We start from the raw sequence: 24,592 nt of genomic DNA, 5'->3' as shown, positions 1-24,592 counted from the left end.
CAAACCCAATGGGAAACACCATTTGACAACACAACTAAGCAAACATTGGTTTGAGTTCTGATTTTTTTGTTTGAAACTCGGTAGCGGAATAGAGGCATAACATATCACCGAGGATGATACGACTATAATATCAAGTTAAAAGAGAAAAAAAAAATATAGATTCAAAATCATGTGTTTGAACTACATAACACAATCCATTTTATAGACTAATTGGAATAAATACAAATAATTAAAGAGGATTGTATTCCAATATGCATGATATTATATGCTTATAAATCATATTCTAATAAGATATTCCTATAATTATAAAGATCTTATTTAAATTAAAAATAAATCATGAAATATAAAAGAAGAATAAATCATACTTTAAGAGATCAATCTGTGGTATATATACACCCTATCATAAATACACTATACCAACAGAATAGGATAAAGCCTAGGTTGATATATTATATTATATTGTATTGGTGCAATAAACTTGAGGTTTATGCTTGATTGACTAGGATATTTAGTTAATCAAATCTAACCCAATTGCATTTCAATGGGTTAGTCGGGTAAAGTTTGACTAAACCAAAGCAATTTCTAAATACACCCCCTTAAGTACTAAATGCACCTTCCTTTATATTTTTATTTCCAAAAATGTTATATTAGATCCACATTTTTTCTTGTAATCAAATGTTTCACAAATTAATTTCATAATCTATTACAAGAAATTAATTTCTAGAAGAAAAACCCATGGAAGTATTAACCAACACCTCTAAGGAAGATAAGGCCCTTAGAAGGAACATTTAGATCATTAACATTCAAACATACAGTTATGGGTTCGCTTGCGACACGAAGAAAGGCATATTCAAATCATTAACATTGCAACAACAACTATAGTTGTATGCGTGAGGGTTCTCCCCCCTCCCCCATTGCCACCTTTTCTAGAAGACTGAACATCATCAATTCAGCAGGCGATGTTGTGCCAAGAAATCACTTTATGCTTGTTCCTATGTACCCATGCGTGCTATTCTTTCCCCCAATTCCAAACCTATAATATTTATTTCTATTAAGCCTAAAGACATTTATGTCTTTAAGACGAATCATAACTCCTAATTATTTTAATTAGATGCAAATAAATACAAATGATAAAAGTTGTATTTGATATGCTATCAGATCATTATTTGTGTGTTTGTATTTTCAAATGATGTATTCATAAAATGATCTAGTATAACGTTTAAGTAGTGCAATTAAAACTTCATTGAATACTCTGTGTCTGAGATTCTTTTATGCAAAAAAACATTTCCTAGGATCTATCAAAATCCTATGAAGAATAAATAAAGTGTACGGTCTAGAAAACATTGATCCTCATCAAAAGGGATGCTCTGTTGTTGCAGATCTGCTATGATAAAAGAAGTGACTTATCTATTAAAGTGCAAACACGATAATCTATCAGCACAGACTTTGCATGAAGAAGGAATGTGCATTTAATGCAAGCATTAAATGTTCCAACGGACTTAAGACATTGAGCAAAGAGCAGAATAAAGAATTCAATTGTTGTGAGAGAATGAATACTTAAAGATGAAGGCTATATATAAAAGAAGCTTTGAATAAACAAGATACAAATTATATATGCAAACATATTCTTTCATTCTTTCTTCTAAAGATTTTGTAAATCTTTGTATAGATACTAAGCTCTCAAACACTTTGTATACCTTGAGAGAAAAGACTAACAATGTTCAGTAATATATCCACTTGTAAGATAATCACAATTTTAATCGGTGTGCAAACTTTCAACAAATCTTATTGATTTGTTTAGAGTTAACAGCGGCTTGGTAGAACAAAGAATACTAGGTTTAAGTCAAGTTTGGGGTAAAGCTTGAATGTGTAAGGGCCAGTGATAATGAAAAATATTTGTAACTTTGATATGTTAGTGGAAACTTGGTGGGTTTCTATAACTAGACGTAGTCTCGGGTTTGAGACAAACCAATATAATTCTTTATCTCTCTATTGCTTTAATTGACAAAGGGTTTGAATTTATTTTTAAATCTTATATCTTGTTTCGTTTTATAAAGAGAACTATTTTTCTCATCGTCTAATAAAGTCTAATTTCTGAATGTTTTTATGTTTATCTATATCAAAAGATAAACATGTTTTTAGTCTTAGAAAAAAAAATTAAATTTCTAAAAATAGAATGTAACCTTGCTTCCTATGTTATTTGCTTCTACACTTTCCCTCTTATCCGCAACACGAAGAACCCATGATGAGGGTTTTATCTAACTTCCAAGGGTTTGCTTGTGGTGGTTGTCATAGGATGAGGTTGGCTTAATGAAGACGTAGCCAAGTTTGTGCCTTGTGGCAATGAAGTTGGCTTGATGAAGACAATTTGATTTGGCAATGTTAGGCAAGCATCAAATGCTAGAGGTATATGTAGCAATGATATGGATAAAAGGGAAATAGAAACAGGTGATAGGTGTTTAGGGGAAAAAAAATAAAAATGGATGTATAAGTAAAATAGGGGTTGTTGATGGCAATTCCCCCAAACCAATTATAATTGGGTTGGGTTGCGAGTTAATAGGTTTCAAACCCAATTAGCCCAACCCAACCCCATGTGCATATAATATTAATAATAAATATTTTTTATTTCTATAAGTATATATGTCATTATCTATGTGTAACCCTAACTCGTACAATCAGAGATCATTTTCATCAAATTGTTCAAAACTCAAAGCATCGATTTGATGCCATTTGCGCTCCTGCTTGTCGTAGACATTCCCCAATCGGTCACCGTCGTCCCGATCCACCAGTATGACTATGAACAATCCTTCACTTCCCTTTTGTATTTATTTTGTTCCTTTCTTTTTTCCCTCTTTCATTTGGTTTTTCAATTTCCTTCATTTTGCACCTAGTAACTTATCGTCCATTTTTTTCCTTTTATTTTTCAATTTAGTAAATTGTTGAGTCCCTTATATTTGTTTTTTTTAAGCTTCTTGGTCTCGTCTTCTTCCAAGTACTCACTCTTTTTCCTTTGTCTCTTAATTTTATTTATGATTTATTTGCCGCCTAATTATTTTTCTTTGTATGTCATCAAGTTAAGAAGTGTAGTTATAGCGGTACTTTGATTTGTATGAACTAATTATGATTCTTTCAAATTTCTAGAATATAATACTATTTTAATTGGTCAATTGGCCAACATAATATGAACCAATCCGATTAAAGTCAAATTAGTTTAAGTTGGATTACTTAACAAAAAATAACAAAACTAATCCAATTATATTTGATTGGATTAGGTGTTAAATTAGATGAAACTCTATCCAACTCAAGTCTTATTGCATCTTGATATCTTAATTTGGTCAGGTCTGAATGGAAGAAGGTAAGAGGAAGTTGGCGATGAAGAGAAAGAGAGAGAGCACAGGTGGTGGAAAAGACAGACTGAGTGAGTTGCCTGACTCTGTATTGGTCCACATAATGGAATTGATGGAGACAAGAAATGCAGTTCAGACTTGTGTACTCTCTCAGCGTTGGAAGAACCTTTGGAGACGTATGACTCGTCTCTCTTTCAACCACCCTAGAACATTTTCCAGATATCACAATTTTGTGTCTCATGTTCTTTCTGGACGAGACCATTCTGTTTCCCTAATTGATCTTCTTTTTGTGGTCCTTCATTCAACTTCGGCCACACTCTTGCATGACGTCATCAGTTATGCTGTGTCGCACAATGTGCAGCAGTTGACAATCTATATAGATACATTGGATTGCATTAACGGTGCCACACCCTCCTTTCAGCTTTCCAAAACTCCTTTTGTCCCTCTCCTTTTTCCCTCTCCATCTTTGACTTCTCTTAAGCTTTCCAGTGTGTTCATTGGATATTCTTTGGAACTTCCAAAATCTCTACTACTACCATCTTTGAAAACCTTGCATCTCACAAATGTTCACTTTACTGCTAGTGACCACAACAACAACTTTGTTGAGCCCTTTTCTACTTGTCACATGTTGAATACTTTGGTCATTCAATATTGCTTTATGCACACTTCTGCACAAGTCCTCTCCATATCCAATTCTAACCTTTCTTCTTTGACCCTTGACACCTTTCAAGAACACATTGTGCTTTCTACTCCGAATCTCACTTCTCTTACAATCAGGGATGGTTTCCATTTTACTCTTCTCCAACTCTCCTCCACTTGTGATCTTTCACTTCTTAAAGAGGCGGATATTGAGACCCGTGTTGATATACATTATTCAGTCATCATTACCTGGCTGCGACTTATGACTAATGTTAAGATGCTCACAATCTCTTCTGCTACCCTTAAGGCAATACTAAATGTAAGTTACTTCAATTTATTTTCTCATATCATGTCTTGTCTTCATTCTTTCATTTCATTAAAATGTTTATTCAATTCACTCTAATTGTACAGGACCTATCAGATCCTGCTGCAGCGACTGTTCAACCTCCATGCTTTGGTAGATTGGAGTCATTGAAAGTGAAAATGCATCCACATGTAAACATATCTAAGGAAGAAGTAAGTAGGACATTGGAGCACTTACTTGTGAACTCTCCTCCACCGACCAGAGTTTATCTCATAAATGTATCCCTATCCCATCAAGAACTAGTTAGGTATATATTCTTTTTACTTCATTTCATGTTTCCTTTTCTCCCCGATGCTCTCTCCTTACAAATTATAGGGTGTTATTTTGTGATTGCCTTGTTTATACGGCTTATTATTAGCTGCTTTCTTATGTGGCTTTGATAGATGGAAAAATTTAAGTTTAAGAAACCAACACTTTCGGGAATACATTTGAAACATGCAATTTTTTTTCTTTTGACAAGGTTACTAAAATCCATGCTTAAACTCTTTCGGTGGATATTCTGTTTACAAAATATTCAGTGTTTACTTCATTTTGTGATTACCTTTCTCCCCGACACACTCTTACAGCAAATGATAGATTGCTATATTGTCAGTATGTTATTTATCCTGCTTGTTATAAATGTTATTTTTTTTATCTGGCTTTGACATACGAAGTTTTTAAGTATAAGAAATTATCACTGTGGGAACATTGTGACAAAAATCCGGTATTAAAATCGAAAAGGGTGATGCAAAAACAATGCAAGAACGACATTTTTTTATGTAATATTTTTCTCATATGTTTTCATCTTTACTAACATTTTATCTCCTTTTATTTCCAATCGATGACTTGCCTCATTTTATGCATTTGTAAGCAGCAAATTTTTGAAATATTTTCATATATGAATTTCATTGGTTAGGTATGCTTGAAGGAAATGAAACATTGGGGAAGATGAAGAGAAAGATGGAAGAGTTACAGAGGACAAGGACAGGATCAATGATAAGTAACTTTGTTGTGCTCCACATAATGAAATTTATGAACACCAAAAGTGCTGTTCATACTTTTATGTCTTGGCTATAGATGGAAAGAATTTGGGATATATTTCATTAAACTCGTAGAATTTGTATCTTTTGTATCTTGATTTGAGGCATAAAATTTGGATTGAACAAACTCCTGGATTAGCTCATGGGATATGTTGTTTCACATAAATGCCCAATACATAGTTGACAATTGATGCTAATTTAAGTTTTGAATGTGTGGATTTAAGTTATGCCTTTTCATCTTTTCATGCTAGTCTTTGACATTTCTTAATTTTTTCATTTGGTTTGTCCCATACATGACAGAATTCTAAATTTCCTTTAGTTGCCATTTGCCAACATTGAAAAACTTACATCTCTAGTATGTCACTTGTATTTCAAGTGATAATGCCAAGACATACTCAACGTGTTACATGCTGAATAATTTGGTTCTTGATAACTGAACTTTTCACCATGATGCAAAATTTCTTTGCATATCTATTTCCAATATTCTAGTTTAATCATAGGAAGTATCGTTCAGGAAGAAACATACACAATTGTGCTTATTTCTATTCAAAATCTTAGATCTCCTAGTATGACACATGATCCTATTCACCAAAACTTAACATGCAATCTATCTCTTCTTAAACAAGCAAATATTTTCATTGAAACTTATTTCCATACTAATCTTAAGAAGACAAATATAGCCCTAATTAATTTACTGTAAGTGGTCATGCTAATCAAAGGCAATGATACTTTATATGCTTTGGATGTAAGCTAGGCGTTGTATGGCCTACTAGGTTTGGAACTTTCGTGTATCATGATGTCCTTGAGAATGTTTTGGATGTAACTGAATTACTAGTCTAAGGAGTTGTTATATGAGCTCATGTCAACCTTATGATGACAGTTGTGTATTATTATTGATTATTGAGCTACTAAATGCATGTAATGAGCTTGTTTAATTATATGATTAGGATACCTATAGGATGACAAAATCTTCTTGAAATACTTTACTCGAAATATTTAATATTTCCAAAATTAGTTTATCTATATAGGTTAAATCAATATTTTGGAAAAACTCAAACAGATCTTAAAAAAAAAAGTAGGTTTTCATTTAAGTCTATGAAATTTTCTCATTTTTCTCATTTTGCTCCCTAAACTTAGATTATTATTATCACTTAAGTTTAAACTAGGGATCAAAATGAGAAAAAAAAAATAATTTCAAGAACTAAAATAAAATTTAAAAAGTAAACTTATTTGGCATACAAATACAGAAACTAAACTTATTATTTACACTTTTTTTAGGAAAATATATATTTTAGTCCATGTACTTTATAAAATTCTTGGTTTTCACCCTCAAACATTTTGGTTCCTTAACTTTTAAAGATAAATATTTTTAATCTCTTATGACAAACGGCATGTTTGTTCAAAGGAAACAAAAAACACTTGGGACTAAAATGTCTAATGGTAAAGTACATGGATAAAATGAATATAAAGTTGGCCTCATAATTAAGGAAGGGTGAAGAGAGAAGGAAGTTGAATTCTTTGGGGACATTTTTAACAAAACTTAAAAACTAACCTATTATTTTCCACTTTTTTTATCAATTGCCTGAGCCTCCCCTGATAAGACAACGGACGAGTTTGGAGGCCATTCCAGCCTTTGTCGTTGTAATTATGGTACAGCTGATGAGTCTGCACTAATTTGTCTTTGATCCACCCTTACCAAATATAACAAATTTGTGTCTCAGTTTCTGTTTCCCTCCATCGTCATGATTTCGTCGTCAAATATGCCGTGTTGCACAATCTATATTCATTTCAATTTCAGAAACAAACCCTCCTCTCGTGGAAGTTCTTAACCCTTTCATTAGTTCTCTTGTCCCTCTCATTTTTTCATGCCCCTCTTTGACTTTTCTAAAGCTGTCATATTCTGATTGCCTTGTTTATAGGCTTATAATAGCTATTTTCTTCTGTGTCTTTGATGCATGAAAATTTTTAACTTTACGAAACCAACACTGCGGAATATGTCTCAAACAAACATTTTTTATTCTTTTGACGTCGTAGTAAAATCCATGTAACTAACAGTGGCAGAGATAGATCTGAGAACAAGGACAGGATCACTAGTTACTTTGTCTTGCTCCACATAATGAAATTTATGAGCACAAAACATGTTCATAATGAAATTTTTGTTCAGACTTTTATATCTTGTCTATTAGATGGAAGGAATTTGGAAATATTTCACTCATCTCATTGAATTTCTTAGGCTCTATAAATCTCCCCCATTGCAGCAAATTGGATCTTTTTGTGTTGCCTCATTGAGATGACTTCATTTCTCTGCATAATCTTGATTCAAGGCATAAAATTTGCATTGAATTCGAACTCCTGGATTAGGTCATGGCATATGCTGTCCAGGAGTTAACAATTGATGCTAATTTAAGTTTTGAATGTGGTTTTAAGTTACACCCTTTCATCTTTTTAGTCGTATGTGACATGTCTCAAGATATCCATTTGGGCTGCCCTTTGGGCACCCAGCTTGTTTGTCATCCAACATCTTTTTATTTTTTCTAAAATTATCCTGACAAACTTATGGATTCGTTTGTAATCCGTATGTATACAGATTTTTTTTAAAAAATTTACAAATTCATTTAAAATTAATACCTCATACAAAATTTAAACATGTGACAATTAATATATATTTAATGTATATATATAAGTTTACATAATAAATTTTGTGACAATTAATTTTGATGCATTAAATATATTAGAACAAAATTAATTGTCACAAAATTTATGATGTAAATTTACATGTGCATTAAATATACATTAGAAATTTTAGTGTTATATATAAAAATATTAATTATTTTATAACATAATTGGTCTATTAACTTAATTGGTTAGAGCTTTGTGTTAATAATATGAAAGTCATAGATTTAAATCCTATATGGATCATTAATTTGTAAAACATTTTTAAAAAAAATTAAAAAGTCGTATGGGCCCATACAGATTATAAATCTGTAAATTTGCTAGGGGTAATGTTGAAAAAACAGAAAAAGGGTCGGTGTACAAACAATATGTTGGGTACAAAAAGCAATTGCCTAAAAAGGATTATAAAAACACATTTTTTTTAAAAAAATTAGGTATTTAATTAAATATTTTAAATGATAAAAATAAGTTTAGTGATATTCAATCAAGACTATTAAATTTTTCAAAGAAATTTAATAAAATCGGTTATTCAATTAAAATTTTTAAACTAAAAAATAGTCCTCTGATATTCAAAAGTATATAAATTTCATTGGATTCTTTCTTCCCGTGGATTTTAACAAAAAAAATTTTTAGTAGAAAATACATATTAAACAATCTTACTCAAACCCTTAAGATTTCATGAAACTTTTTCTCTTTTTTTCTTTTCTAGCAAATTGACATTGACGTGTTTTTTATTTCTTTTCACACATAATCTCTTATCTCTTTGTTGAAAGTGATAGACATTCATAATATTTTTTACTCGTTCGATCAATGGATAACATACCCTCAAACATATGATATGAGAGATTTTTCTAATTCTTTGAATTTGAGGCATCTTGATTACATGTTTATACATAATGAACATGATTATATATGAACGTGAGAAATATATAATTTTAATGAACATAAGAAATAGATTAGTCATGTATAAGTGGATAAATATATAAATGAGGTTTAAAATAATTGTTGAGCATTTTTTTGTTAGGTGAAATCATTATTGCGAAAATGACTACAAATATTCATGTTAGTAAATATATGAGGAGAAATTGATGTTTGAAAGGGAACAATCTATTCTACTAGTAAATATATTAAGAAAAATTGACTTATTACATAATAAATTTAGAATTCTTTATATAAAATAAATTTTATTTAAAATATTAGATAAACAAAATTCATCAATTTTTATTAATAATTTAAAATATTTTTTTTAAAATTTCATGGAATTTAAATTATGTAATGAATCCATATTTTATAAATCTATTAAATTAAAATCTTAATCACAAAATCCTAATCATAAATTTTTTTAAAAAAAATCTTAAAAATCATTGAATTCTTACAATTTTTTTTAAAATCTATAAGATTTTTTTATGTCAAAATAATCTTTTAAAATTCTAATCTAAAACACTTCCTTATTCTCTCACTGTTTTTAATCAGAAATTTAAGAGTTTTTCAAACTGGCGACCTCTCCTCCCTTATTTTCTTTCTACTAGAAGTACTTATTCCAAGCCTTCTCTATCTTAATCATGCAATAGAAATGATTAATTCGTCCACATGTAACATTCAATTAAGTTGACTGATGCAGGCAGGGCTAAGTGCCCAAAAGTAAGCTTGCTTGGAGCATAACAGTTGAACTTGGATTATCACATATAACAAACATAAATAATGAGCATGAGGTATATAGCATGGACGCTCCTACAGTTATGAATCAAAATAATCTTAGTTACTTATACTACATCACCATCACAATGAAAACATATATACACATGGAACACAAACATAATAAATACATCATGGTCAAACACTGTATGATCGATCTCCACTGTTTTGTTTACCCTCTCTACAAATGAGTCCCTACCAGTATCAACACTCTTCCCAAAGCTAATGTTTCTTCAAAGCATAGACCACCCTAATTCGTATCCTCAAATGTCAGTTATCACTGTCCACGTATATCTCAGCTTTATTACAACCAAATATAGTGTACAATCCATCTCGTGTATTCACAAGGTTCTGTGCTGCTTTCAATCATGTTTACAGCCACTGCCCAAGAAAATCTTTTTTACCCTATTCCTGCACAAGTAGAACAATATATGATCAAATTGTCTTGTCAGTGAAAACATGACCAAAGGCCAATAAATTAAATCATGGTCCTATTTAGATACACTTCTCAATAAATATTTATAAGGAAAGAAAGAAAGGTAAAATAAGTTTCTCCTATAAGTTATGCTAAGCACTTATGCATAAGCTAATTTATAGAAGTTGTCATTTAGCTTCTCTAAAAGCAAATTTTAAATTTAACCAATGCATAAGCTATAATTTTAACTTATGAAAGAAGCTTAACTCATTTTACCTTCTCACCTTCTTCTCATATTAGTACTTGTTGAAAAGCTTAACAAAACAGGACCTAAGAAAAGTTTAACCAAACAGGACCTAAGTACACAAAAATATACAATTGCAAACTGAAACCACAACCTACCATTTTTTTTTCTTTTTATCATTTAAACTTGGGGAGGGGAATCAGGCTCTGAACCACAAAGGGAAGCATATGACATTGTATCTTCCTTAGATATAGCCACAAAGTTCAGAGGTGCAGTAGACAATCTTCTCATTTCCTTAAAATATCCATTCTGACGGCCAGAGTAGGACCGCGGTGTCAGTAGTTCAGATGTCGTTCCACCACTTAAAGAGTTACGGCGAGGTGTAGGAGGCATAGATCCATTTCCATTTGCACGGTAACTATTAGTCTTTCTAAAGCTGTTATTTTTTCTTGGACTAGGTTTAGAACCATACATGGCTTCCTTTTGATTTAGGAGTAGATCTTGCATCTTCTTAAGGTCCTGCACGATTCAAAGTAATACACACCAATTAGCTATAAATTGTAGAGAAAGATGTACTAGTATTTCTCAGAACATTAAAGTTTTAAAAAAAAAAATCATTTCTATTCTTGTATTCAAAGATTAATTTGTGGACAAACAAATAATTGGCAAATGTGTAAAGACGAGTAACTTTACCCTATGTCGTCTCTTATCTTCCTCTTTCTGTTGTCTGGCCAGTTTATAATCGTCCAAAATTGACACCAAACGTACCTGCAGATAATATAGACAATCAAATTTACCTTCTTAAAAAATGCTTCGAGATAAAGAACACAACCAGAAATAATTACAGCACTTCAAAGCTCACCCCATCATATAGAAAATGAGTCTTCTTTTCATCTTCCCAGGCTAGTGTTTTGTTTATAAGATTGTCAACCATAGCTGAAAGAAAACATACTGTCATCAGAAGTCCAAATGGCACTGTCAATAATGGATAGGTTCACAGGCATTCATGAAAGCAAACCTGGAATTTTGCTTATAGTTATTCTAGCGCGTTCTGCACGTTTAAGATTAATGTGAGCGCCTCGCCCAGCACAGTATCTGTTGTCATCCTGAAATTGTTTTTATTACTTCAGAGAACAAACTAATTGGTCTAACAGTAACAGTTGTTCGTGAATGAAATTAAATGTAATAACATTTATTTTAGCTGCAAGACTTAAACTATTAAATGAAAAAGGTCAAATTAATTGTGTCTCTGATTAGTTGTATCCTAATTAGTGGACAACACAAGTCTATCCTGATTAAAAATATTGCATCGCAAAAATTGTCACATCAGATTGATTGAGTTTGAATAAGATACACAACAAAAAGTGAGACCAATATTTGCTAATCACATAGATACAAACAGAAAACTCAAGCTTACAATAAAATTGTGATTTATAAATATATTGATATATTTGGTTTCACTTTTTCAAACTATTGTTTCATCAACTTTCACTTCAGTTCATCTGACATGACAATTTTTTATGGTGTGTTCTATGCAAGTGATCTTGATTAATCCGTGCAAGAATCTCTCTTTACTTTAATGAAAAATATAATGTATCAATAGCATTTGAAACTTTCAATAAAAGTACAAGAGTTTGGGCAGGAAAAATAACAAAGAGAATTAAAAACAAAGAAAGAAGGCAAAACCCTGGCAGACCTGTGTCCTACCAGCGTGTTTATGAAGCTATACAAATTATAAAACATAATTGCTGGCTTACTTGATTATATTCGTCAAGCCAATTCTCCTCTTCACACGCAGCAAACCACTTATCAATCCTATCTGTTACTTCTTTTCTGCTCAAAGCTTCATCTTTTGCCTTTATTATCTGTGCTTCAATGTTGGCTAATAGCTCAGAAGGATCCACCAGTCCTATACAAAAAACAGTATGATTCAATAATGTCAGATACTCGGATCATTTCCAGGTAAATCTTTAAAAAAAGGATTTAAAGAAATGACTAAATGTGTTTAGCTCAACTTGTTTTAGAGAAATAATCCCTTATTTTGTTAGCTTCTTAAGAGAGCTTTGAAAAACAAAAGTATTCCTTAGAAGAAAGCTGTCCTAAAAAACATTCTAAGAGGTAGTTATAGGTAAATAATCTATTAATGCACAGGAACAGACCAGAATCTATTAATGCACTAGCTTTCTCGGCTGTAGTACTTGTATCTGGTTCAGTATGAGTCAATTTACATATTTCCTCTAACTCTGACCTCTTCTTAAAAACAAGTTCTTTCATTCTGCTTGCTTTTAGTTTGGCAAGCCTGTCCACTTGTGCCGAAGCCTGAAAAAGGAATTTTCAGTCTAGGACCCCCATCTCCACAGAATAAATTGCAAAGAATGAAAAAAAACAATAAAGGGTGAGAGAACTGAAAGAAGCTTCCAGACCTTCTCTATCATTTCTGTTGAAAGAACACCTCGTTCAGTGATTTCTGATTCTGAGGTTCCAACAATAGAAGTAATCTTCATAAAACAGTTTCTCTCTTCTTTTGATGAGTCCATCAAATTCCAAAGTTCAAATAGTTTAGATACAACATCCTTCAGCTGCATTTTTAAAAAGAGTGTACTTTAAGTATCAGGCAAGAGTAAAGGAAGGGAAGAAATTACAAAAACCAATCATACTAGAAGCAATTATGTATGATACAGAAAAATCACCTTCTGAATTCTAGTTTTCCTTTCTATTTTTAACTTGAGAATGGCCTGCTCTAGACCTTCCAATGTGCTATTGCTAATATTAGTTGATTGTTCCACCTGAGTCCCATGCAAACTTGGATGTACATCACCCACAGTCTGGCCAAAATCCAACCCAAGCACACTACAAAGAGAATGCACCTCATTCACACATTGCAAGACCTTTTGAAGGCGATCAGACTGAAAAGAACAGGCATAGAAAATGCAAAAATGAGTTATGAAAGGAGGATCAATATACTAATTGATATGAGGATGGATCTTTAACATCTCATGCCCAAACAAATATTTATATGAATCGAACATTCACAAAAATGAAAGGCTTTTATTAACCCATAGGCCATAACCACAGTCCACGGCTATAAGAAAGTTCAAGGATCAGTTTATATCATAATATAAACCTTTTCTTTTTGAAGTGTTCGGAGATGCGTTTGATATTCATTAAGTCTTCTAAGTGACAAGTCATGTTCATCCTCAACTGCTGTGCTGCTCAAAGCATTATTGACAGAATGGAATCCAAAAATCTCTCCACTTATCTTTTCTATTTGAGTCTTTACATCTTCAAATTGCTTCAATCTTTCATCTTTTTTCTTCTTCAGTTCTTCAACCAAAGGTGTGATGGACGCAAGTTTCTGCTTCAGGGATGCTGATCTCTTCTCCATCTTAATCTAAAAAATTCACAGACAAAAAGGATCAGAAAACTAATTCTTAATTAAATCTTCTTAGCACACTATAACATGCCCCCTTTCCCTCCAATAGTTAGATTGATTGAAGGCACACAGATATCTCCTATATCACCACATATAAAAAGTCCATGTAAACAATTCCAAACATACACTTTATACATATTTCATGAGAGCAGTAAAGGTGCTACTCCCTTTTCCTTCTACATTTCTTCCCAAATTTTCAGACAGTCCTCCAGCACCCACAGTTCTTAAAGATTTATGCTTTGCAGTACCATCTAACGAATAACATTATTTATCTTCCATATTTTTCATTGGTACATTGGATTGGAGGTGCAGCAACCTGGGCAGGGGTGTAGGAGACATCGTGGAGAATTGAAGCTCTAGTAAGACAACATCATTGCAATCTTATCTTACAGACTCTAACTGGTGCAAGTTGAGCCACAAGCTCAATCCTTTAATAATTTCCTTTTTTTATATATCCAGACAGCAAATTACTGGGATGCCAAGCCTGAAATTGACTTTTTGAAATTTGAATACAGGCAATTTTTTTTTACCGGTGAATGAATATCATGTTCTCCAAGTGCAGCCATCAGTGTAGCAAGCTCTGCTTCCTTGGCGGCAACTGTTTGATGAAAGCGTGCTTTGGTGTTAGCAGCCTCATCAACCTTTCTCCTGTATACTTCTAAGCATTCCCTCTCCAGCTCCATCAACATTCGATCTTTCTCCACTTCGGTCTCCCCAATATCGTTCCATATTTGCTGCACACATAACAGGATCTGTCAATCCAAGGAAAAAAAAAAAGTAGTGGAAAAAAAGTAACAAATAAAGAATTAAGTAAAAATTAAAACAACAAACAGTTTGGTATTAACTTCCTAGACACAAAAATGCAAATCAACAAAACCATAAAACAAGGCTTAACCAAACAGTAGTGGAAGAATGTAACAAATGAAGAAGAAAGTAAAAATGAAAACAACAAACAGTTCGGTATTAACTTTCTAGACACAAAAATGCAAATCAACAAAATTATAAAACACTACACCAAAGCTAAACCAAATTGCCACCAAACCAGAAACCGGTTCTATGTGAGTGTCATCATATCTCACAAAAAGCAATAAGATTAAACAAACAGTATAGTATAACGACCAAGTCAACCAAAAACCCCATACCAACTATTGAACTGGTAACTTTTAAAATGCATCAAGAATCCCAATCCACTGATTTTTTTTTTAAAAAAACAGTAAAAAACCTTCAAATTTTAGACCAAAAACAAGGAAAGTTTTAAAAGCTGAAAAAAAGACCTTTTCAACTCAGGTAATCAATCTAATGAAGAAAGACCCCTTTCCCCCCATAATTAAAAAACCTACAGAGACCCTATCAGTGCTGTTTTTTTTTTCCTTTTGACACAGTAAAACAGACAAAAAGTTGACCTGGGGAGAAAGAACAAACAATTGGGTAGAGAATAGCGAAGAACAAGAAGAAGATGAAGAAGAAATAAAAAATAAAGAGTAGGCATATCATGAACAAATCATCACAAGCAGACTCTTCATTAAGAAAAAGAAACAACCCATGTTATCATTTGTGCACCCAACAAATTCCTCAAAACCCAGAATTCTGAAGCACCGAAGAAGAAAGAGAAAGACCTCAAGTTCTCTGAGCAAAGCAGTGCAAGTAGAGCTTGTGCGGATACTAGTGCCATGTGCCCCAATGGCCAGCATTGTTACCAAAATCTGAGACGCTCTTAGTGCTAATTTATGAAAGTTACCAAGTAAGGTAGTAGTAGAAGAATAAAGACTAAAAGGGTCAAAGAAGAAGAAAGCAAGAAACTTTCATCTCATGTGAAAGACCAAGAGACATGGGGTGTCTCCATTGCTTCAAACAACCTTAGCTCCCTCAGATCTAAAACTGAAACCTTTGGTAGTCTCTTTCTCTCTCTCTTTATGTTGAGCAAATTGTTTTGGCAGCTACAAAGAAAGAAAACAAATTGTGTGTGTGTGTGAGAGAGAGAGAGAGAGAAACAACAGGATCTGTAAAGAGGGTGTGTTTTCAGAGGGAAAAGAAAATGAAAACGGAAATGATTGCCATTATTATTGTTGAAGAGGGAAAGAGAAAAGAAAAAAGGCAAAGAACAAAGAAGGAGAGAGGATAATGCTTTTTTAGGGTTTGGTTTGGTGGTTAGATGCTAAAATGCGCCTAAATGTAGCAGCAACAACAAGAAGGAGCAGGTAAATAAAAGAAAACAAAGAGGCAAGTATTTGGAATGGAATGGATCTGTATTCTGTTCTCACTATTCTGTATCTGTGTGTGCATACACTCTCTCTCTCTCATGTGTTCACATTGGCCAATGATTTGTATAGGTTAAAATCTCTACTCAAAACATGGTTTCTTATTTTATTTTATTTTCTTTTTTCTTAACTTTCTCTTCTTGTTGTGTTTGTTTCTGTGAGTGAGTGAGAAATTTTTCTGACAGGATAGAATCTTGATATTTGTTGTTTGGTACTCGTCTTGCAGCGCGTGCTGATCACTCTCTAATAGGACAAGCAAGTTTCTTATCAGTAACTTAGTGGAAGCGCGTGGTAATGGTTTGTTTGGGTTGGATTTTGCTGTGACCCAACCCAAGTAGCTGTTTTGACGTTGAAGTGTTTGTGCCATGACAAAGGAAGGAAAGTGAAGAAATAAAAAAAAAAAAAGTGTTTTTTGGGGGGTGAAATGTGTATTGTATTTGTTAAGGACGGGGTTAATGGTTCGGTTTAAATATTATAAAAAGAATTTACATTTTAAATTGAATAGGAAATTAACGTAATTATAAAGGTGTGAATCAGTTATTCAATGCCTCTGATTAAGATCTATGACTTTATTACTGTGAACTTTCATTATTTTGTATTTTGTAGTCTAGGAGAACACGTGCAACTTTCGCACCATGTAAACACTTCTAATTGTTCCTCAGATAAAGTTTGCCAGTGATTTTTGGGGAAGAAATTTAAAGTGGAAATATAAGTCAGATTGGCAGTTCATGACAATGTTGAAATTAAATGAGTCTGAATTTATGATTACTTTACTTCCTAGAAGCAAAAGATAAATAAATGAAAGTCAAACTAGCTTATTAGGGTTAATAGAAAAAGAAAAGGAAAAAACGGATACGTACGGTAAACTTTGGCTCTTGGATTTATTTATTTTTTAGATTTTTTCATTTCATAAGTTTTTTTAAAAAATAAAGATGATATATACTTTATAGAGTGTGAAATCTATTCTTTTTAAAGTTTGGTGATGAAAAAATTGAGAGAAAAGAAAATGGAAAGCATCCATTTCCTTTCTTTTCCGTTCAGTTTATTGAAGTTTTTTTTTCTTTTGAGAAGACAGTTTATTGAAGTTAAATGCTCAGAGAAAATAATAAAAGTTGAAAAAAGGGTTAAAAAATGACTATTTGAAAAATGAGTTTGCAAGTGTGAAAATAATCTGCCAGTTTGGTTAAGTGACTATTCTTTTTGCTGAATGAAAGTTGCCAAGCTTACATTGATTTCATATTGGGAGTAGACTAGCACCAAACAAAACAGAACTTCGACCATGATTCCAACTTACAACTAGCTAGTTTTTTATGTGAATTTATGGTTGGTCTCTTAACTAAATTAATGTATTCCATGTATTGACATTGTTCACCTTTTTTTCCTAAAGATCAACATCAAATCAAAATATAGTTTAAATGCTTATATATCATGTTTAGAATGTCTAAGCAAAGATTGCAAGGGATACACTATGAAACAGAATAAATACGAAAGGAATAATTATTAAATTTACCCGGGAAAAACTTTCTAGCTTTAAATTTGTATAATCCATTTACATCATTGACCTTTTGTTGACCTCATCTTCCATCTACCTTTCTGTCTTTTCTATACTCTCAGGTCTCAATATTTCATTTTGATTGTTTCGTTGAAATGTAATTGATTTGTACGTTAGTTTCGTATTCTTAAACTTTATTTTATAACTAATAAGTTTCTTCTTTTGTATTTTGGTGCTTACAATACTTTCTTCTGATTTCTGATACAGTTTAAAGAGGAATTATTTTCATATAACATTTTTTTTAGAATTTTTTTACAACATAAAAGAGATAAGAAGAAAAAAAAATAAAAGGGAGATTAAATAAGTCATATAATAGAGAAAAGGATTAAAAAGAAAGTAATATTATAAAAAAAATATTATCAAAATCATCGTATGAATAATATAATTGCCTTTCAAAAAAAATATGAATAATATAATTCTAATTTAAAAAGTGTTTCATTTTTATTATCAAAATATATTTTTATTCTTGAAAAAGGTTGAGGAAACAGCCAGAACATGATCAAATTTCAAGGACTTTGATTGTTATTTATTCTTTTCTCTTTCGTTGGTTATCATTAAACAGACAGATTGTTATATAGTACGTCTACCAACATGCGGAAACCCTCTTTTAACTAGTTAATTCTATGGTTGATTTTTCATTTGCCTAATTTCCCCCCTTCCTTAAAAATTTCGTGAGATTTGGCAACTTGCAAGTGATCATGAAAACGATTGAAGTTACTAGAAGCTTAAAATAACCTTGCTCCTACATCTTAAATAGGAAACTTGTTGCCTTAGTTTATTAAGTACACACATGCCAAGCAAAATTTGATAGAAATGTTTAAGCTCTACTTTTCTTAATTTCTTTTATTTAAGGAAGAGCAGAGCCCTAATTACATTAGAATAGAAGGAAAGAGAAAAAATAAGAGGAATAGAAATAGAAATTAGAAAGATCTCTAATAATAAAATAAAATAAAAAAGAACCGCAGGTAGAGTATTAAAAATATGAAAATAAATGTCCAAAGAGTGAGTTAACACTGCTAGCCAATCTGCAAGTCCTCTATGATCAAACAATGAGTGATGTGAACATTCCAATTCCTTTGCTTCAAGAACAAGGTAACAGGGGGCACACAAGGACGAATGGAAACAATTTTTGTTGACTAAAATGCACGTCTCACCCTTACTATCATATGGTTCATGTCTCAGCCATGTTTTCAGAGAAGCAAATGTTATAGATTGGCTTGAGGGTCCTGATTAATCCTCTGTTATCCTAGAGGTTTCTCTGTTGTTTAGGGACTCCTTAGCCCCTCCTCAGTACCAAAAAAATAAATAAATGCTCTATATATCACAATCATACTAGATACCGATACACATGTAATACGATGTTTCTTTTTTTTATTATTATTAGAACTTTATTGTCTTTATCTTTATCACTAAAGATGTCCAAATTAAGCACAGTGAAAATGACACGGCCTAATCTATACATATCTACCCAATTAAGCCACAGAAGTTATAATAATGCTTAGTACGAGTTAAGAAATAACTATTTTGGGGGAAAATAATTACTTTTCTTTTGAAAATAATATATTTTTTATGAAAATAAATAACTAATCAATTTAATTAATCAAACTCTTACAAATTAATAAGATCTACTTTTTGTTACCTTAGTTTATTTGATATCTATACATGTAACTTCTATAGAAGTTATAACTATTTTAGAAGAATATACTTGAAGCTATTGTTAAGTCGTATTTTATGAAAATAAATAATTAATCTTTTAAAAGAAGTTAATTAATTAAACAAAAAATAAATATTTACTATTATTATTATCACTATTATCATCATCATTATCATTATATATCATAATTTTTATTGTCATTCTGATTTTCGTTATCATTGTTGTTATATTCAAATAATTTATATGAATTGTATTAATATAATTCATATGAAAAACAATTTACTTGTTTGTATCTTTAGATGTTTTAGCATTGTTTTATCCAAAAATGATTTATGCTTTAAAATTTTAAAATCTAATTAATATTGTTTTCTCAAATATATTCGTATTTAACATTCACTACGGGTGCTAGTGCTACAGACATAAAAAATTAATATATTAAATAAAGATATTTTATTCCATATGTAATAATATTTTATCTTTATTAAATATTTTTCAATCTATATGCATTAATCTTAAACATTTAAATATAAAAAAAGGTAATATTATAGTAAATTTTACATTATTTTTCTTGTACTCTCCATTATTAGCCAAACAACATAAAATAAAAACATATTTTGTGACTTAAGTATGTGTCTTGTATTATTTTTCTTCTATTGTACCTTAGTGTCTATCAAGCATATCCGTATATAGTGTTTAGTTGAAGGGAAGAGAAGAGGAGAAATTTTTAATAACATTTGTTATTTGGTTCAATTTTAGGAAGAGAGAAAAATCTCTCTTTTTTTCAAATTTTTGCTCTAGTCCAATATTTGGGGATTTGAGAGGGAGGGGATAAATAAAATTAAAAATATATTTTTCATTCTCATAAAATTACAAAAATATATCTTTCATTCATGCTGCCAAAATTTTAGTATATTATTTATTCTTGTAAAATTGAAATTTGAAAAAATTTTCATTATGCAAAATTTGGGCATATCCAAACCTATATTTTGCAATTTGTAGCATTTTTTTTAACAATTTGATTTCCGAAAGTTAAAGACAGCCACGTGTTATAGAAAACCTATCACAATTGAAGAAAATCATCACAAAATGTAGAAAACTAGTTACAAATTGCATTTTTTTTAATCTGTAATGATTATTGTGTTATTTATGACAATTTTAAACCCCAAAAAATCTCATATAGGTTTAAATTTACTTAAATTTTACTTTGGTCAAAATTTAACACATTTTAATTTTATAACAATAATAATAGTTTTGCAAAAATTAAAAATATATTTTTAATTTTATGAGAACAAAAAATATATTTTGATCTTATTTGAAATCCAATTGAAGTTACTAAAATATATCTACTTATGTTTTGAAATTCAAATTTATAATAATACAAAAGTAATTTAAATTTTAGAACTCTTCGCCTCCCCTTATAAATCAAACAATAAAATAATTATCTCCCCCTTCATGTGCTCCATTAAAGTTCTTCTCCCCTTATTTTCTTTAAATCAAACAGTCTGGAACTAATCTCTTCTATACACTTGCAACAAGAAAATTTTAAAAAAATTAAGTTGAAACAATTATATATCAATTAATTCAAGTATTTGCTAATATTCGAAATACGTGTAATTTTTGTTGTTTCTAATATATTTTTTTGTCACGATATGAGAAAACACATAAGTTAGAATTAATTGCTTTCAGGTGGATATAGTTACACGTAATTTTTACTGAACTTTTTATAGAAACAAAATAAGGACCGACGTCATTGATGTTCTAAATAAGTCAACTATCAAGATTTTGAAGTAAGAGTGGGTTTTACTACTTTAATATAAATTGGATTTGCTGAGAACAAGTAAAAATAAAAGAAGAAGATGAAGTGGAAGTCAAAGAAATTGACGGAAAAAGGCACTCTTTTATATTGGATTAAAAAAATTTCACAAAAAAGATATCTAATTTGATTTTTGTATAAGTCATAAAAAGATATCAAACTAATAATAATTGATCCTATTGCCTAATGGTGGGCAGCCCGAGCTGTGTGATACATAGCATATCTTACACGAAATTGGTTGACGTTTATCTACTAACATAAATATATTGGAACCTGATCAAAAAGATAATTATTGGTTTGTTAGATTAGGTCTAACATCATTGATTGTTCAATAATAATGACAATAACCATAATTTATATTCATTTATCATTCGATCGTCACAAATATGTTTTTCTCCTCCACACTTGATTTCATGTTTATTTATATATATAGTATATGATATGATGCAATTCAATCATGCATGGTATATATAACTACCAAAGGTTTGAGGGTAAGGATAAGAATCCAAGGCAAGACAAAAGAACCATAGCTGGCCGCCAAACACATATATGAGGTATGGGACCCCTCCCCCTTCTGTCTCTCCCCAAATTCCCACTGTTTTTCTGCACCAATCACACTAAAGATTAATTAATAAAGAAGACATGCCACTCTTCAAATTTTCAATTTAAGCCATCTTCATAAAATAATTTTAAAAAATTATAATTGCCCCCACCTAATTAATGATCAGTGCTTCATAGTTGTAAATTGCCAGCATTTTCGTACTGCTGTAATTTATGCTGTCGTATTTTTGCTTTTAATTCCTTTACAGATTTATTGTGAAGCGAAAAGCTAGTGGATATCTTAATTAAGTCCTACTTTTCTTTCACCTTTGTGAAAATTGATTACAAAGTCCACTGTTTGTGTTTGAAAATTTAATTTGTTCATCATAATGAGAAGGAAGGAAAATGGAGTATCACAACCTGCTGTTTGTTTTATAAGTATATAACAAGAGGAAAAAAACTGTTGACAAAACATAAAAATGTAAATAGCAATAATATATGTTCATGCAAATATTTTTTTTATTTGACCGACATATCCCACTAACTTGATTATATAAGACTAATTATCTTGTAAATATCAAGGTTATAATTTATTTATCATTTTCTGTAAGTAATTCAAAATTGTATATATACAACCAGAAGTGATCGATTAGATGTATACATAAAAAGAAATGAATAATTTAAACTAGATTAAGAATTCAAATGAGTTCATAGTTAACATGATAAATAATTTTTTCACATACATGCATTTAAATTATTGGTCTTATATGTAATCTTTGACTTTTTATCCCTATTAATTTTTTATTGTATAAAAATGTTTGCCTATATATGCTTTCAGTTAACTAAGGTATTGTAATTATTAAGAGGAAATAGTTATAGTTTCCACTAAAATTAATTTTCAAACATATAATATACAAATCCTAATTATGCATTAAAATATAAAAATATTATAATTAAAAATTCATAAAAAAAAATATATTATGTATATATAATATGTAAATATTAATTTCTCATTTTTTTTTTAAAATACAAGTTTAGTGCCACTAAATATTTAGAGCTGCGGTCCTGATTTGGAAAAGAACAACCAGATAAGAGCGATGTCACTGCAACAGCTTCCGACAATGAAATATATAATAAGTGGATGTTTCCAACTAAATTAGTGATCATATTGGAAAAAGTATATCATGCATGTGTGGTGCCTGTTTAATAGCGGAAGCTTATTAAGTTTATCGCCAAAAATTAATATAATGTCAAAGAGTACTATTATTATCCGGATAGGATCACGTCCAAAAATTATATATATAAAAAACTAATTTTCAAGAATTTAACTAAAGGCCGGTATAATTATATTCAGTTAGAGGGAGCTCTTGTTGTAGTTTGTGATGTCGAAGAACATAAAGCAATAAAAAGAGGCAGGCGATGACATATTTTAAGTTGTTGGGGATATATCAGGTGTTTCTCAATGTGAATCAAGGTATAAAAACTAGTAGGGCAATTTTCTGTAATTAACAGTAACAACCATACAAAGAGATCGAGAAGAAAAATAATGCAGTTTGGAAATTTTGTTGAGTAAAAAATAAAGAAGAGTAAATTACATTTTACTACAATGCCTTGAAGTTTACTTACATATGATGTCAAATTCTAAACTTATGTAAACATTACACTCCACTAATTTTAGTTTTATTTATATGACGCTAAATTCCAAACTTATTTGAAAGTTAAACTTCACCTCATTTGTATCAACTTAATAAAAAAAAATAGCATATGCGAACAAAAAGTATTATATAGTAATAGTAATGATCAGAACCAGAATTTAAACCTCAAAGTCTTTATTTTTTATCATCTCCCAACTATAGTAATTGCTTATAAGAAACCTCCGTCTAGCAACATCCTCGATAAAACACTTCAAGGTCATAGTCAGAGTCTCATATCTCCCGGAGGCCCTCACTTCCTTACATTATCAGTAGACATTGAAAAGTTGATTAAGTAATATACTCCCTTTTCTATTATAATTACCATCTCAATTTTTTTTCATAGATAAAAATAAATAAATAAATAAGAGAGAGTAACATTTTGACTAAATTAATCTTATTGCTATTAATCCCTATTAAAAATAATGTGCAATACAATAGTAGTTATTAGGGTATAAGTGAAAAATAGTATAATTAGTACCACATTAAAAAATTAAAATGTCAATTATTTTGGGATAAATTTTTGTTTCTTAATTCTTATTACACGCTAATTATTTTGAAGTACTAATTATGGTGTATCAACAGCGACGGATTTAGGGGATGCCCCCAAGCTTTAATTGTAAACAATAATAATAATCATAATAATATATAAACTACTTATAACATTAACAAACACTAATTAATAAATCTAATAATACATATTACCATTGATTTTATACAAAAAATTTAATAGTATCTTTTTAATAATATTTGTTACTACTAACTATAATCTAACCCAAAGAAATATGTATATTAATTAACAATAATAATGATATTTTTATGATTTTTTAATCAATTGTTACTATCTTGCCTAACTATGTCTTGTGTATTGTTATAAGTCTCATTTATGTATTATATATCTAATTATTAAAATTAATTATTATTAAGATTATATTATATATACTTGTTATAAAAATTGATGATTTTTAGTTATTATTATAATATTTAGTGAGCTTGTTATTTTTTATTGTAAAACTGAAATTATTGTCTATTTAATTGATATTGTGATTGTGAGACCAAAAAGTCTTTCAAAATTTGAAATAAAAAATTAGTATGAATTATAAATACACAAGTTTTTTTCTTATATCATTTGAATAAAAATCAAATTAGTTTTATGTGTAAAACTAATAAATAAGTTTATAAAATTATTTTTTTATCAAATATTTATTTGTTAAATAGTTAAGTAATTAATTAAGGTAGTGTTTGGTTAATTTAT

General features: G+C 30.3%; 2 protein-coding genes across 3 annotated transcripts; one reads left to right on the top strand and one right to left on the bottom strand.

The window, feature by feature from the left end:
- The first annotated feature begins 2,675 nt into the window (after window positions 1-2,675).
- On the top strand, window positions 2,676-5,612 carry LOC114403026 (FBD-associated F-box protein At4g10400-like). Its single transcript, XM_028365735.1, has 4 exons — window positions 2,676-2,788; window positions 3,340-4,305; window positions 4,398-4,597; window positions 5,246-5,612. Exons 2-4 carry the CDS (start codon window positions 3,346-3,348, stop codon window positions 5,253-5,255), a joined length of 1,170 nt encoding a protein of 389 aa, XP_028221536.1. The 5' UTR covers window positions 2,676-2,788; window positions 3,340-3,345; the 3' UTR covers window positions 5,256-5,612.
- Window positions 5,613-9,693: 4,081 nt separating this feature from the next.
- Window positions 9,694-16,165, bottom strand: LOC114402298 (65-kDa microtubule-associated protein 6-like). Of its 2 annotated transcripts, XM_028364813.1 has the most exons (12): window positions 15,446-16,165; window positions 14,360-14,563; window positions 13,521-13,787; window positions 13,087-13,302; window positions 12,820-12,975; window positions 12,556-12,715; window positions 12,154-12,305; window positions 11,415-11,502; window positions 11,259-11,332; window positions 11,090-11,164; window positions 10,555-10,915; window positions 9,694-10,148 (listed from the first exon to the last, which is right to left on the bottom strand). In XM_028364813.1, exons 1-11 carry the CDS (start codon window positions 15,518-15,520, stop codon window positions 10,577-10,579), a joined length of 1,806 nt encoding a protein of 601 aa, XP_028220614.1. In that variant the 5' UTR covers window positions 15,521-16,165; the 3' UTR covers window positions 9,694-10,148; window positions 10,555-10,576. The 2 variants fall into 2 exon arrangements, with proteins under 2 accessions (XP_028220614.1, XP_028220615.1); XM_028364814.1 differs by lacking the exons at window positions 14,360-14,563; window positions 15,446-16,165 and adding an exon at window positions 13,956-14,329.
- Window positions 16,166-24,592: the final 8,427 nt, after the last annotated feature.

Source organism: Glycine soja, chromosome 20 (assembly GCF_004193775.1).
Source record: "Glycine soja cultivar W05 chromosome 20, ASM419377v2, whole genome shotgun sequence".
Lineage (NCBI taxonomy): Eukaryota > Viridiplantae > Streptophyta > Magnoliopsida > Fabales > Fabaceae > Glycine > Glycine soja.
Note: the sequence above shows the minus strand (reverse complement) of the source record. Positions and strands in the feature narration are given on the sequence as shown.

What these genes read in the sequence shown, in the direction of transcription:
- LOC114403026 (XM_028365735.1), top strand. Translation starts at nt 3,346, where the DNA reads ATGGAAGAAGGTAAGAGGAAGTTGGCGATGAAGAGAAAGAGAGAGAGC. An exon ending in CCCTTAAGGCAATACTAAAT is followed by an intron (nt 4,306 to 4,397) that starts GTAAGTTACTTC and finishes CTAATTGTACAG; the next exon opens with GACCTATCAGATCCTGCTGC.
- LOC114402298 (XM_028364813.1), bottom strand. Translation starts at nt 15,520, where the DNA reads ATGCTGGCCATTGGGGCACATGGCACTAGTATCCGCACAAGCTCTACT. An exon ending in AACATGATATTCATTCACCG is followed by an intron (nt 13,788 to 14,359) that starts GTAAAAAAAAAT and finishes TGAATTTTTTAG; the next exon opens with ATTAAGATGGAGAAGAGATC. An exon ending in GAACACTTCAAAAAGAAAAG is followed by an intron (nt 13,303 to 13,520) that starts GTTTATATTATG and finishes TGTTCTTTTCAG; the next exon opens with TCTGATCGCCTTCAAAAGGT.